General features: G+C 38.7%; 1 protein-coding gene across 1 annotated transcript in view; it reads right to left on the reverse strand.

Moving 5' to 3' along the window:
• The window catches only part of LOC140234579 (transmembrane protein 131-like), a 96,161-nt gene that overhangs the window by 61,610 nt on the left and 18,221 nt on the right, over positions 1-16,330 (reverse strand). Inside the window, exons 4-5 of the mRNA XM_072314600.1 lie at positions 6,801-6,890; positions 791-914 (exon numbers count right to left, since the gene is read on the reverse strand). Coding sequence (XP_072170701.1) covers positions 791-914; positions 6,801-6,890 — 214 coding nt within the window. The remainder of the gene's footprint in view (positions 1-790; positions 915-6,800; positions 6,891-16,330) is intronic.

Consider the following 16,330-nt stretch of genomic DNA (forward strand, 5'->3'; position numbering starts at 1 on the left):
AATATATTCAATTATTTTTTAACATCCTATTAAACTGTGAATGTGGAATGTTGTTAAAAGATTATTTTGAGTCTGGAACTCAATCATGTTATGCCTTGTGGACCCAAAATTGCACTCCAGTTCAAATGTTTTCTGGCACTGTTCAAGGTAGCCTTTGTCACTGCCTCCAATATTTCTGTGTGACAGGAAGTGTAGCCGCACTGCTATCCAAGACTGAATTGGGGTCGCCCGTTTGTGGTGTGTGTGGAAACCCCAGTGTGATATTGACAAGTTCGCTACACAAGACATTACAAACTACTAGTACGTGAAAGGAGAAAGCTCCAGTGTAATTGTTGATGTTGTTGTTTATGACTCTCTTTTGTGAAGCATCAATTTACTACATGGCTTCCTGTGGGGGGTGGGGGGATGAATGTAGTCCTGTTTCAATGCACGTCAGATCATAACATCACAACATCTTATCTTCACAAACAGCTCTTATATAAAGACGGTTGTTGATGAATGCCAGGTAAAGACATTAGAATATACAGAAACACACACACACACACACACACACACACACACACACAGAGTACTAAAGAAGAGAAATACACATTGCATCTCTGACCATTCCACACCGAACCAGCCACTGTAGCCCTTTCAGTCAGACCCAAGTGGCCTCACATTCGCTTAATCCACTATTTCACTTTGCTTGTAGACTGATGACTATAAAAACAACAACTGAATTAATTAAATGAAAGAGAAAAAAACAGCAACTATTAAATAACATCAAAATTAAACGACAAACTCTTACCTTTTCTTGAAAAAAAGAACAATGAAAATGCGGTGTGGTTCCCGAGATTGACAGCATCCGCAATGTGTTTTCGGGATGCGGGTTGACCACTCTGACTGTTCTGATTTCTGGCATTCCCACCGCACTGCACAAAGAAAGAACAAGGAAATGTTGATAAATTCAGTCACATGAATGCATGTTTTCTTTAATGACTGCAGACCATGCTTTATTATTTTTAATTATCAACAATATAGCCCAATGTATTTCAATTTTTCGGAGTATAAACTATAGGAAACTTAAAATACATATTTTCCTTCTCTCTGCCCCCCCCCCCCCAACACACACACAAACACACACACAAAAGGTGATGTCTAGGACTCCTATTCAGTATTACTGTATTAGTCAAAGACCAGTAAAAATTGTGACTGCCACGCTAAAAACACAACTAAATGACCAGTTTTAACTGGCTGTATTATATGCCTGGCTCTGAAAGGAAGTCTACTTTTTGTGTGTGCATGTGTGTGAATCAATCCTACTAGTTTTGCTCAGATAAGATCTGTCTGCTATAGTTACTCACAGCTTTGAGTTCAATTCTGAGCAATGTATCCTAAGTGAACATAAGATATTGCACTTGTAGTTGTTGTACTCTTACCATACCTTCAAATCTTTTGCTGCTCAATTTTGTTGCCCGAACATGAATTTTACTACTATTACCACTGAACTATTCACCTGTAATTGTTCAGGACTTCTAGAATCGAGTGATTCCTAGAATGTCACAAATAAGCTCATAGACTTGGCATATTTTGTTGGACACACAAATTAATTTGCTCTTCCTGGTTTATGCTCCACATTTGCCCACAGAGTGACAGACTCGTGCATCAAACTTGATGCTGCTCCTAGTCTACATGTACAGACCCAAATACACCTGTTTTTATCAAGGAAAGTATGACTGCAACACAAGTTGCAATTTCATCATCATATCTCTACTTTAAATAATTTTTTCTGTGGAAGTCAAACAGTTGGTAAATGTAAAGCTGTTTGATTATGGGGTTAGAAACACATTTCTGAAATGCTCTAAAAAGTGTGATCGCAAATGTATTTGAGCCAGAAATGTGTTTCTCCAGAGTTTATAAACGCAAAGTCTTTTTGAAAGCAATTATAGCTCAGCCCTGCCCACGCCAACCACTGTCAACTACACATCTCCGCTCTTCAGGTCAAATTACGAACTGGAGCTGCGCAGTAATAAGGCTCCCAGTCAACTCATGACACAGTTGATAAACGCAACAACTCGAAAAACATGGTAATCCGAAAGGCTTTTGCAAATGTGCTCTGATAGTGGGTATCGAAACATGTTTCAAACATTGTACAGAAAGCTGATAAAGGCAGCCAAGTAGCTATAGAAGCAAGGGCATTATGAACAGTGGATTGTTGTTGTTTTTTTCTTGGTATGTTTAATCCTTACTCCCCAAGATCAGGAAAGAATATGGTATTACATCAAACACGATATAACCAGACACAACCTTTTTTATTAGTACTTAGCAGCTAGACCCACTGTTTTTAGGGGGAGGGGCAGGGGCATGCAACATACATTGTAAGGCTGGCTCTGCCACAACTTATTGGGGGGGTGGGAAGAATCATAAAAATAAAACTGTCACTGTCAATTCATACGAAGCAAATCCGCCAAAAAAAAAAAAATTAAAAAAAATAAATTGCAGTGTGATTAGATGAATACCACATAAAGTATGTGACATATGAAGATTTTCATCTAAATACAACAATTTGCATTGCTTTCTTGTTATACCTACTTCATGCTTAAAACAGAATTAAAGAAATCCTGCCCTGAGTTCCCTGCAGCTTAGTGGGGCTTCACATTATAAAGCGAAATCAGTAACTGAACCCTGCTACCGGATTACCAGAGTATCAAGTTCATGAAAGCATGTTTCCTGCTGCAAAATCAGGAATATTTCTCCTGCATCATCTTACAACATCCCATCACAGATCAAACAACATTCTCAATGCGGGCCATCATGGCACATTCTTGACACCCAAATGGTTGCCTGTGTGGCCCAGATTGTGTTACAGACACACTGGGTTTACAAATATAAAGCAGGAAGGAGTAATGCATTAATGCATTAATGCATTAATTCTACATACACACACACACACACACACACACATACAAACAAACAAACAAACAAACAAACAAACAAACAGAAACACACACATCCTTTCAAAGAAACATGACCCAGAAGTTTGTTTTTTGCTAACGAGGACGGATAATGGATCACCCCCATTAGTCTCTGGCAATAACAAAATTTTGAATCACCATTCGAGACACAGCATCACATACTGTATACGCAGAATATTTCGCGAGGTTTTTATTTTCGCGAATTTCGCGAGTCGGGTGCTATTCACGAAATTAAAGACGCGCAAAAATATCAACTCTATTCTCGATGTGAATTTGACGTACGCGTATACATTTTTTCGTTCAGTACAGGACTCCACGATCGCGAATTTAACCACTCGCGAAATCGTCGGCAATTCCCAATCCGCAAAAATTTACACTCGCGAAATATATGGCGTATACAGTACCCCCTGCAGAATTTGCAATGCATATCACAGCTCACACATATTAGCTGACCTCATATCATAGTACAGTGTAATGCTATACAGGGGAACACACATCAACCCTGATATCCATAGCATCATTGTAATGGGCCTTGCAAGGCTTGCAGCCCGCAGTAAAGACACATAACATGAAGAGGGGGTGGGGTGGGGCGGGGCATGCAGTGGCTGCTACCACCATTCACTGTTCGTCAATGCTCCACTGCACATGATCCATTAGCTTATTGTTTGGAAAGTTCATCTGCATTAATTTATTCCTTTTTTTCCAAGCTTTACTTTTTGTTGTCATGGCATCAGCCTTTCAGTCCACTGTCCCACGGGTATAAATTCAGGAACGCTCTTGTTCATTCTTCATGCCGAATGAATTTATCATGGGGAATTACTGAAAGCACGGCAAATTTCATCGACATGTAATGGTGAAGAAAAAGTGCATCACTAGCATATAACCTCTAGAAGTGGTGAGTCAACGAGTTTGAATCCACGGAATTGGGTTAAAAAAAAAAAAATTTCCAATTAGAGTGGATGCTACAGCAAGCTCAAGCAGTTTTGTTTTGCTTTAAAATACAAACACTACCCCCCCCCCCCCCTTTCTTATTTCGATAGAAAATCCCTGAGTAGCATTAACCACTGATATAACAAACCTGGCCTCAGCATCAACATGTCTGTTTGCTTTAGACTACTGTAAAACAAAGAAGACTATTCGAGTGCATTTTTATTTTGCGAATTTCGTGAAACCCAAGGTTTGAGATATTAAAATGCACGCAAAAGTTCTTATCAACACTATATGCATTGTATACCTATCAGTGACATGCCGCGAAAAAGACCATCGACTCCAATTCGCAAAAATTTTATGCCATGAAAATATCTTGCTTAACAGTATTAGGGTTGCCAATAACACAAAGGACAGTCCTTATTGCTGCTTACATTTCTGATAAACCTTGACATGTGTTCTCAGCAACCTCTTATCTCCTTGCTCTGAATTTAATATGCTTTGGATTTCCATGACACGCATCAACTGATTGAAAAACAGTGTAAGAATCATAATCTCAAGAAGAAAAAAAAAAGTACCTCACACATACCCATCAATGGTTGTGCTTTTCATCATCAAGTACAATTTCTGTATTGGGTTTCTGCATCAACGTTTTGACTTTGCTTTCCACACAACAATAAATGTATGATAACTTGCATTACCAAACACTAAGAACCGACTTGAAGCTTGTAACTTGAAGAAACAATTAAAAAATAAATGAATAAATATAAAAATATAAAAGAAATGCTACTGGGGCACACCAGGTGGCTACAACTTCTGTACAGCCCAATTCTTCAGTATATCTATTACACTTCACTCCCATTAAATAACAAACAGGGTCATAATGAAATTTTTGATGCAATGAAGTGAAAATTCAGGTCCCCAGATTATTCTGCATATCTTTATATAATGCATACTTTGAAGTTCAGTTGTAACAAAATTTTGATATAACGCAGGAAAGTTGCCAATCACGGGGACTTCAATATGACAGGAGTCACCCGTACTAAAGACCATGGCAAAACATGATCTTGAAAGGCACGAGTGACTTCAGCTCAGGTTTTGTGACATCAAATATATCCTAGCCATGATAACCCTGATGAGATATCAAGTTTGCTCCTGGGCAAGCCATGAACTCAGTGGATGTTACCCTAGAAACCCCTAAGTGGAAATGCAAACGAGGAGTGGCCCTGAGTGCCTAGCATTCATCTGAGCCTAATAGAAAAAAATATATAACTTTCCTGAACTACGTGTTTAACATGATGCAACCTGATGATTTCCTGTCTAGTTTCATATCTTCCACCACATCTTTATAAAAACCGAAAGGATTAATTTACAACTTGTAGTTCAGTGGTTGTAAGCCCCACCACCTCCCCCTCCCCCCACACAGACACACACATCACAATATGGATCCTTCAAGTGCTTATCAAACAGATAATCCCAGCAACAATTCTTAATCCTTGCCAAGTAGATCACAAATATGTGGCATGATAATGACACTAATGGTCCAAACTAGGTAACATTTTTGAAAAATTAGCAACTTGAAAATACATCCTTGACCCTCCCCCCCCCCCCTTTGCATCAGAACTTGATATCCTTCGCCCTAAATACAAGTATTGTGAAGTCTTATCAAAATATGCTTGTTCAACTTTTTCAGGAAGAAGGTGAAAATGTGAAAAGTTCACATCCAGCAGATCCCCAACCACCACCACTGAAAAAAAAAATACTTACTACTGGGCTATTGCTATGCCTGAATGGGGAGCCTTTGGCTATGAACTCAAGGAGTGCTATACAGGACCTTAGCATTGTGATGTGAACATATATGGCATTATGCCAGATGGACCTACTAGTACTTAGCATAGGTTTTGAAGAGCCATACACTGTATGCTTTACATCCCTTCAGCACAGCATTAAAGAAATGTTTCTGCACTTCAAAGAGTTTAACAAGAATCAGAAAGTGTGTCCTTTCATTTGAGGTCATTTATAACTTTATAGGTACTCAATACACTTTTTTCTCCATTATAAACGGTGTCTGTGCAAGTTGAGGCCATCACACTTTTGCAAGAATGCATTTTCAAAAGTGAAACCTTCACTCTCTGTGAGCAGAAAGCCATTCATTGCCAACAGGGGGTATGTAAAAAAAAAAAAAAGCAATAGGCTGATGTTTGTTGGTTCACATTTTTAAAGCTCCACTAGCCTGGCATTTTGAGGAAAATCAGAAAATTCACTCAAAAGTTATGAACATACGCTTCATTTCAGATCTATGTAAAAAGCATATATTTCTATAATTCTAGCAAAAGGAAAAAGCACTTGTCTTACCACCCTTAAAAGCTCGGGGAATAGTATTCCTTTAACACACATGTGAATTTGCACAAGAAGAGGGAATGTGTACTTTTCATTACAAATGCAACTTTGCAGAATTTTTCTTTTTTTACATATTGTTCCAATACTGTAACATCACAAATTGTTGCAATCGTCTTATCTACCAATAACGGCAGATTAAATAAAAAAATAAAAACTTTAAAAATTCTCAACTTTTGAATGGATTGTCTGATTCCTCAAAATTTAATGTGTTCAATTATCATTTCTGCATTTACTGAAGTCACATACACGTGCTTGATGCAAACCCTCCTTTAAATTTTATGGACATATTTTCATGTTACGATACTCTCTAAAAGTCATGAAAATAATTATTATTCATGGCCAGCAGTGACCAGTCGCACCGTAACGATGACCACTCATCCAGGTGGACAATGCACACTGCCTAGGAGTGGAAGTAAGGGGATACAAAGCGGCCAAAAAAAGAAATTAATAACAGAACAAAACGTTTTGCTAATTGAAACAGAATGAACGAAACAGCTTTGGTAAGTGTTTACTTACTGTTCTCCAAAGTCTAAAAATTTTGGTTCCAACTGAAGTGCTGAATTCCACAGGTGTAAAATATCTCCCGAATGTTGCATTTTGCCGGCTCTGAGGATGGGAAAATAAAGGAGAATCAGGAATTAATGAAGTAACAGGGTATTGTATCTAGATGAAGACACTAGTAATACACATTGGCATCAAAATGCAAATTTCATCAAAAGAAAAACAGGTCTTTGTGCACAAGACTAGCATCAGCCAACCTTGGTTGGCAGAGGTAACATTGGCCCTGTGCAAATTGCATGCATTATGAGTCTGTCCTCTCACGTTGATAATGGGGCGACCACAGTACTACCACTGGACACACATGCCAATCAACTGATGGGCTAAGACACCGTACATCCAAAAACAATAGCCTTGCCCAAGCCTGCAGAGACAGTTGCCTTGGCAATGAAAACCTGTGAAGCTATTGAACAAGCATCTACAGAAAAAAAAAAAAGAAAAAAAAAATCACTCCAAAGCAGTCTTACGGTGTGTACAGTTCTGGTCGAGGTGAGGATTTAGCATTTAACGTTTTGCAAGATATTCAGAAAACACTCTATGAGATGTCAAAGAGCATGCAGTTCTAAGGGGTATCAAAAGTTTATTCGATGAAAATCGGTTTTGAAATGGCTGAGATAGGAAACAAAGAGATCCCAATAAAGTTGTGGCATGTCGCCTTTTATTATTAGCACTTTTTTTGATATCTCAGCCATTTGAAAACCAATTTTCATAAAAAAAAAACGTTGAATCCTTCTTAAAATTACATGCTCTTTCATATTTCATGAGAGGCTTTTCATTATCTCACTTAGGAATGTTCAAAACATGAATCTCCACCTCAACCAGTACTGTACAGTCCCTTTAAAGCATGATTATAATGCAATTTCCACTGCTGAGGTTGCCTGAAACAATCTAAGAATAAAATATGGTATCAACAAAGATTAATCCCACTTTTGGTGGCTCCATCATATACTCTGTAGTATGCAGACAAAGTCAATATGGTATATATTCAAGATGCCTCCCCCCCCCCCCCCTTCCCTATTTAGATACCCTATTGAGAGTGCGTTAACAAGCACTGTTTGCTTACTAGGAAGACCTGGTAGCAAATCTCGTATGCAACTCACTGCCATCAAATGTGTATACTATATTGCAGTGATTTTAGGTGATGAGAACTTGGTGTGCAAATGACACAGGAGCCTGATATATTACAAGTTAAAGGAGATGCCCAGGCAATCCTCATTCTAATACCGTGTTCTGTTCAACAAGACTGTTGCCTAAAGATATCATGGTGGTTTCTGCAAGAACAGGTCCACTGCACTTTCAATACCACTTCCAGTCACATAGCAAACCTTTATCTCACTGCCAATGGCACTGAGTCATTATAAATTATATCACTTACACATCTTTAATTGCGACACAAAATTGAATTCACTTTTCGTAAAAATTCAACTACTGCCCAAATCTTCTGCTTACGCCTGAATCATCTGCCATCTGGCATTTCACACAGATATATGAGCTTGGACGTAATATCTGTAACGTGTGAAAGCAAGCCTGCCACGAATGAAAATCTAATTCACAAACTCACTCATTCAGATGCCTACACAGAACAACATGTTTTTACAGTACATTAGAAAGGCTTATCAGAAACGATCACTGTAAGGCCTGCTTCCTACTTCTCGCATTCCTTCCCTTGCGTTTCAACAAATTCCTGTCTGCAATCATTGATTTTCAAGCTTCAGGTTCCCCTATTTTCCTCAAACTTGTTTTCAGACTTGGCACCTCAAGGAGAAAAGAAAAAGAATTAAGAGAGAGAGAGAGAGATGGGCATGGATCTACTTTCCTACAGTAGGTATGTTCCAGTATGTTATTGTCTCTATTTTTTCCACATAAAAGTAAAACAGCAAACAGCAAAACTTTGTCTTGTGGTCCTGGGTCGCATCTTCAGAGCTTTGTCAAATGTCAGTACAAGTACAGTTCGACCTCGATTATCCGGCCATGTCGGGACCGGCGCTCATCCGGATAAGGGAATTGGCCGGATATGGGAGACACAATGTTATACTGTAAAACGAGCAATGTTCGCGTGCATTTTAATTTCGCCAATTTCGCGAGCGCAAAGATTCGCGAAATTAAAATGCAGGTGAAAGTTCTTGAAAGTTCTACACTATATGCATTGAATGCCAATGGAAGTTCTCAAAAATTTCATGCCGCAAAAAAGGCCGTCGGCTCCAATTCGCGAAAAATTCATGCCGCGAATATATCATGTTTTACAGTAGCTGCCATCCACGTTGCCGTCCCAGTGCACTGGCAGCTAGGAGGTAGCGTACCCCGCAATGGTGGTGTAATCTATGCTAGTCTGCGCAAAATTGTAGTCCCTTCTTCACAAAAATAAAGTATATCTTTATGTGAAAATCATACATGTTTTACATCATTGGATATTGAGAAACCTATCATGCACGTCTTATGAAATAAGTGAAATAGATTCATGAAAAGATGTTAAAGTCACTGTTTTTTCTCAATTTTTGGATGGAAAAAAAAAAAGTCCTTCACTGCGTGAACGCGTCCGGATAATAGAGATTTCTGGATAAAAGAAGGCCGGATAATCGAGGTCGAACTGTATTAACAACATCAGTGTAGTTACACCAGTAGTTTAATAGCATAGTGTTGGTTGGGGTTCGTGTGTGCAATGTGTTTGATAAATTTGTGTTTTCTGCATTTCGTCACTATTTCTTTACAAGACACAAAAAGTTTAAGAAAGACAGAGCTGAGAGGTGTGGTCAATCACAATCATCAAAAATAACAAGGAACCAATATTTCGAACTATCAAATGCCTAGATGATGCAAAACACAAACTGTTCAAAAGACATAATTAGTTCACCGTGCTCCGTGCTATGTTATTTCCTGTATGCTGCAAGCGTGAATTCGAAAGCATCATACAAATTGAAATCTGCTCGACTGACATTAGAAATCTCCATGACAAGATATGTGTCATTTGATAGTAGCACCTGCCCAATAAGCAACTGCTACATCAGGAGAGATAATACTGTATACGCCGTTATTTTCGCGTACAGATATTTTCGCGAATGACGAGGTCATAGACATTTTCGCGAGGTATTGTTTTCGCGAATTGACGCCGACGCTTACATTAATGCTCTATCAACAAAGCGCACGGAGACAATTTCGCGTGTTGTTAAATTCGCGATCCAACTGCAATTCGCGAAATTCACGAAAATTAAACCCTCGCGAAAATAACGGCGTATACAGCACCTGAAAATGAAGAGATGAAGAAGGCCCGGTGAAGATTTTGCAAACTAGTCAAAATTCAAACTCTGTCAATCCATCTGATGTACTCTAGCAAGAGAACTGGGTACTGGTGCTTTAACATTTGGATTTTCAACAAAGTCGCTGGTAAGCACAGCAAGGGAAAAAACTGCTGAGACAGTTACTGATTGAAAACTTCCTAAATTCCCACACATTTCACACAAACTGCAACTGCTTACAGGATCTGAACTTCTGTTTAAGTCTACAAAAGTTAGTCCTTTTTCCCCTCTCTCACTCTCTCTCTCTCTCTCTCTCTGTGACACAAATTTGTTTCTAACACTTCTCAATTGATGACAGCATTGGACTTGATGACAACTTTGTACTTGATGATGCTGATGTTATACTACTGAATGCACTGTCTGTACCTTGTGAGCTCAAAGAGGCATTTGACCCCAAGTCACTGAGAAGCTCCTGGGTTGGATGGGGTGTCAAGTACAGCAGGTAACAGCATCAACGTGGCTAGCTGGCTGACATGCTGATAGTCTCTGCGTGTAGCCTCATACCAAGCTATCAGGGATTCTTCCCACAAATCCATTTTTTTTTTCAGAACAGAGTATAAACTTGATTCTGACCACTTGATTCTGACCACCCTGCTTCAACAACTCTAACAAGTATGTGAGCATTATTTACCCAGAGTTATGCTGAAATGCCAATAATCTTGCAGAAATACTGAGCAGAGAAAAAAAAGGCTAATATTGCACATTATAAATTACCAGAATATAACCTTGACTAAAGTGTATGTAATTAGCACATTGGCAACTATGCCAACCTACCAATAGAACAAGTACACACTTCCCTTCACGAGATTACTACATTGTGAGGTGTGGAAGCTGCATTTATTTCCGTACAGTCTACTCCATTTCAATAACATGTTCACATTGTGAGACAAACTATGACAGAGACTGCATGGCTCGCTTAAAGGCAGGTAACGGTTTGAGGGTGTGGGACATACATTGTACATACTGGCACGACTGATATCTTCACGCCTTCAGCTTGCTATAGGCTAGAATGAAAGGATGCAAAGATTGCACAACTCATGAACCTGATATCCCGACAGCAATTCTACCAACCCAGCTTATCGGTACATTGAAACACATCGCATATCACCACATCAAGTCACGAAAGGCTCGCTCTGTGTGTAAATTCTCCCACTTCTAATTACACAAGTGGCCAGTCCACAAGTATGTTAGGAAGCACACTGACATAAGAGTGAGATGTCTCTGATCTGATGCGTGTACACACCGGAGGCTGACGGATACTGCCGTGCCTTTAAAGGCATAATTTACCATTTGCAGATGAAACAAAAACCTGGCATTAGTGTTTTAAAATATTTATAAAATGTGAGCTAGGGACAGAAACAACCACCGTACAAATCTGAGTCCGTATAATTGATGTTAAATATTGTTAAGTACACAAAATGTGAACAATAGTTTAATATAAATACTTCCATACTAAACCGTCTACAGTTATGGTTAATTGAGAAAAATACTGATATCTCCTTATATTTTAGGCTTTGTTGTGAAAATTGTATATGGTAGGATGTTTTGTGATACAACAGACCTACACATATGGATCAAATGAGATATCTTGAACATTTTTAAAATCACTGCTCCCAAAGGTAAACTGGACCTTTAAGACTACTGCACATGGGAGTGAACGGTACAGAATGTCCTGCATGGCAGGGTCAATTATGCCAGCTGCTCTCACCCTGCCATATCTCCCAGTAATAATGTCACTCCGGTACTACCTCAGACATTAGTCCCGTTCACACACACTTGGAATCAAGTTTCTTAAAATTTATTTTTGCAATTCAATGCAATAAACCATTCATTCTTGTGCAAGGACACACACACACACACACACACACACACACACAAATTATTAACCTTGAGATATAATGCATCGCGATGCAAAAATCAGTCCAGCATGATTTTTTTTTTTTTTTGGGGGGGGGGGGAATTTTGCAAAAATTTTGCCCAGTTCTGCAAATGCAAATGGTACAAAAATGCATCACTTTTTTAAATCCCACAATGCAACCCATCATGCTAGTTGTGCACACTCTGGTACACTGGGGTCGTTGTTCAGGCATGTGTAGACTGGATCTATTCACTTCATTTGCAGCCGTGCGCATTTTATCGCCATGTGTGAACGGTGGCAAATAAAACCATTTTTTTTTTTCATTGCCATGCTAAAACTGATAACTCCTGTTTTAGGAGCCAATTCTACCATTGCATGTACTAAAGTCTCAGAGAGATATCTAGAGACATTTCTCATACTATACAATTGTACATATCAAATACCATGCATACAATGAAATAGGCAAAATACTTTGTACAAACAAGCTACTGCAACAGCCATGTACTGTTCTATTCTGCTGCAGGGAAATGTGCATCAGGACACACACAAAGAGTGATGATATCAGTTACAATAAGGGAAAATCATATCTAATCTCATCTTTCTACAGTGCATTCCCCTTGCTTTTCTGAACTCATGCTCCACACATTTCTCTGCCACATAAACTATTGACTCTAAAATTTCTGCAGTCATACACTGCAAACATTCCAATCCGCCAAAATACCATCTCATTTCCAACATTACCTCTCCATCTCTCCAATATCAGGCCGGCAGCACCCATCAAATTAGACATCTCAGTTTCCCCTTGCAGTACCAACTGATGATTTAGAATTCTCCCAAACATCACAGTACTGCTTATTACAGAAATGTCACTGCTTCTCTTACTATTCCCACCTGGCATATCAAACAAAGAAGCGATGCTTCTGACACTTTTACTTTGTTAAATAACCTTACGGAGGGAAAAAAAAAGAGATAGCACAACCCTCTGTTACTTCATTCATTCATATTAAAAGGACAATGGCATTTTGAGACAGCAATCCTGAGAGGAGAAAAAGCCAAAATATAGTACTCAGAAGGGCTCGAAATTAAAGGACAAGTTCACCTTCATTAACATAAGGATTGAGAGAATGTAGCAATATTAGTAGAACACATCGTTGAAAGTTTGAGGAAAATCGGACAATCCGTTCAAAAGTTATGAATTTTTGAAGTTTCTGTGCAGTCACCGCTGGATAAGAAGACTACTGCAGTGTATGATGTCACATGCGTACAATATAAGGAAAATATAAAGAGAATTTCACAAAATTTCATCTTTTGAAAAAAGTACATATTCCCTTGACTCGTTACTGACATGTTATGGGTAACATTATTCCCATTGCCTTTAGAAAGAAGCAGGTCAAGTGCTCTTTTATTATGCGAAAAAAGTGAAAATATGTTGAATTTTCTTTACATTTTCTTTATACTGTTGTACTTATATGACATCACAAGCCTTAGTAGTCTCCTCATCCAGCGGTTCCAACACAAACATTTTAAAAATTCATAACTTTTGCATCGATTGTCCAATTTTCCTCAAACTTTCACTGATGTGTTCTACTAATATTGCTACATTCTCTCAATCCTTATGTTTACGAAGGTGAACTTGTCCTTTAATCTTCCACCATTTGGAATTTACTTTGCAATATATCGGAAAGCTCTACCATGAAACTTATCCAGCTGACGCAATCTGCCAGGTTAATGAGTTCTTTTGTAATATTTTGACATCAAACATTCAGTAGTGCATAGTGTAGAATGGTGCTTGTATGTGATGATCGAATCATGTCTACGTAGTAGTTCTATATCGCATGCTGAACAAGCTGTAGGTAATTCAAGCTCACATACAACGACTACTGCTATGGCTGATATTCTAATCAATTACAAAACATCATGTAACCACTACAATGTACAATCGGGTGAGCTCTGAAACTGTTGTACATCTGGCAAAGGGTTTCGGCGAATTTTTAGCATTTTCATCCTTATCTCACTGTAACTGTGTTATCACAGCGTTAATTCACTCATTTTTCTTATGCATTTGTGTACATTTTAGAGCAAAAATTGACAGTTCTGTAGTCATACAAGAACATTGTTCTCACGTTATATCAAAAGCTAAAACATAGCTTGGAAACTATCTAAAAAACTCACTCAATTAGATTGCTGTGCATTTGACTGGTATGCCCCGACTTCTCATTTATCACCATATCTAGTATACTTGTAATTGTAACATGACCCTTTGTTTACAATTTGAAGCTCATTGATGTGGACCACCGACCAAGGATTCACCTTAAACTCTCTCTGCCAAAGGAAATGTTTTCCAACTTATTCCTATTCATTACACCAAATTACATCGCTACCAGACTGCTACATAATGGCCAGAAAATGACATCTTAGCTGAATTTTGGTGACATCTGACCCTGAACTTTGACCCTTCACTAATCATGTCATGCACTCGATTCATATCCTTTTAACTAAGTGTTGCCAAAGGAAATGATTCCCTGCTGAGTTATAGCTCAAGAATGACAGTTTCAACCAAAGTAAATTGACCTTTGACCTTAACTTCTGACCTATGTCTATCCTCTATCTACTCTGCCACAATTTTTCAGGCAGGGCTTTTTACATCATTTTCTTTTTCTTGTTGTTGTTGGTTTAACTTTTAGATTTCCTGCAGTCATGTGATATGCTCACTGGAACCACTGTATCATTCACTTTCATTTTGGGCCAACTCTGTTATACATGAGCACAGTGTAATTTGGACTTTGACAGAAAGTTGGCGATGGTTCATATGACCCCAAATGTTAAACCACCGAAACAAAACTGTTGTAAAGCTTGATATCACCCACATTTAATATATTGATGGTAACTTGCTTTTATGCTAACAAGCTCCCTTGAATGATTAGAATGTTCTTTCACTGCAACATAAAGAAACCATTAAGGCACCATCCATGATAAAGCTCATTGCTGTAATTACCTTAGCTTGCTAGGGTAGAATTTGGCAAAAGTTATCACGACAACGCCCAGGTAACATTTTGCGGGGACCTTTTGAACAGGCAGGGTGAAAAAAGATTGGTCAGATGTTGTCACGGTAACTCTGGTTTGAAAGGCTCTGTTGTACTGTCTTCGTAATGTAAATGTAGTGTTTTATGTAACATTGCTGTATTTCTTTTTGTTTTGTTCTTACATCTGTATATAATTTGTTAATCTCGTTTAACAATATGAAAATGATTACCACCAATGTATTTTTTTATTGATTATCTGGGTCAGCCAGATTTTGAGGAAACTTTTAAAGGTGCATAGTCCCGGTAGTGTAGAGGGCGCTGTTGATTATACTGCCGATCACCGTTAGCATTGATACGAAGATTACTGAAGTTGAGCTGTCATCAAAAGTGCGTAGGTGTTGCTAAGTAATGTTGCCTTCGTTGTCTTCTGTGCGCATCGCGCAGTCTGTAGTAATGCCAGCGTGCATGCAAATGTGCTTGTTATTATGACATCACAAAAGGAGTTTGCTAAAGCTGTCATCCCCCTCAGCCGAATCATGAGCCAAACTGTGATCCGACCACTGACTACAGTGAATCGGACTTCTTCGGACTCGGGGAAGTGGGCCAAAGCGTAAGCGCAAATGAGGAGTCGATAGCGTAGGTCTCTATAGAAAACTTGCGCCGTGCGCCCGCGTACACATTTGACTAAAACACCGGCACCATGCACCTTTAATTCCTTGTTAACTGCTTCCCTTCAGCTTTATGTATTCCATAGACCCGTCTTTACTCTGTGCTTGTCATGATTGTTAATCATTGCCATTCTCTGTTGTTGTTTTTTTATGCTGAACAAATAAATTCAATTTTAAAAAAAAATCAATTAAAAAACTGGGCTTATGACGCTCTTATGGTAGGTCTTTACTTTCCCACGTATGTATGCCGACATCAAGCGTAGTGCATTGAATCCCTCAATACTGAAACTGTTCAGTGAATTAATGCTAAACCATTAAATACAGAGGAAACAATTTGCGATACACTCTGATTAAAGATAGAGACAAAGAAAATTTGATGCCACAATCACTTATAAATCATCTCTATTTCTGATGGTTTCGAGAGGCTGCTTTGGTCAAACAATCTTGCGGTCGCACGAAGAGAAAAATGAGAGCCCTTTGAACACTCTTCTGGTGTGCGTGTCCTATTTCCTTGTTGATGAGATGCCGACTACTAAAGACAGTACTGCTGGTCTGTTTTCAATGGACTTGTTTCACTTTCAACATTGATATGGCCATCTCTGAATAGGTTGTGTAGTCATTCTTCGTTTGGGCAGTGCTACAATTC

Source organism: Diadema setosum, chromosome 11 (assembly GCF_964275005.1).
Source record: "Diadema setosum chromosome 11, eeDiaSeto1, whole genome shotgun sequence".
Lineage (NCBI taxonomy): Eukaryota > Metazoa > Echinodermata > Echinoidea > Diadematoida > Diadematidae > Diadema > Diadema setosum.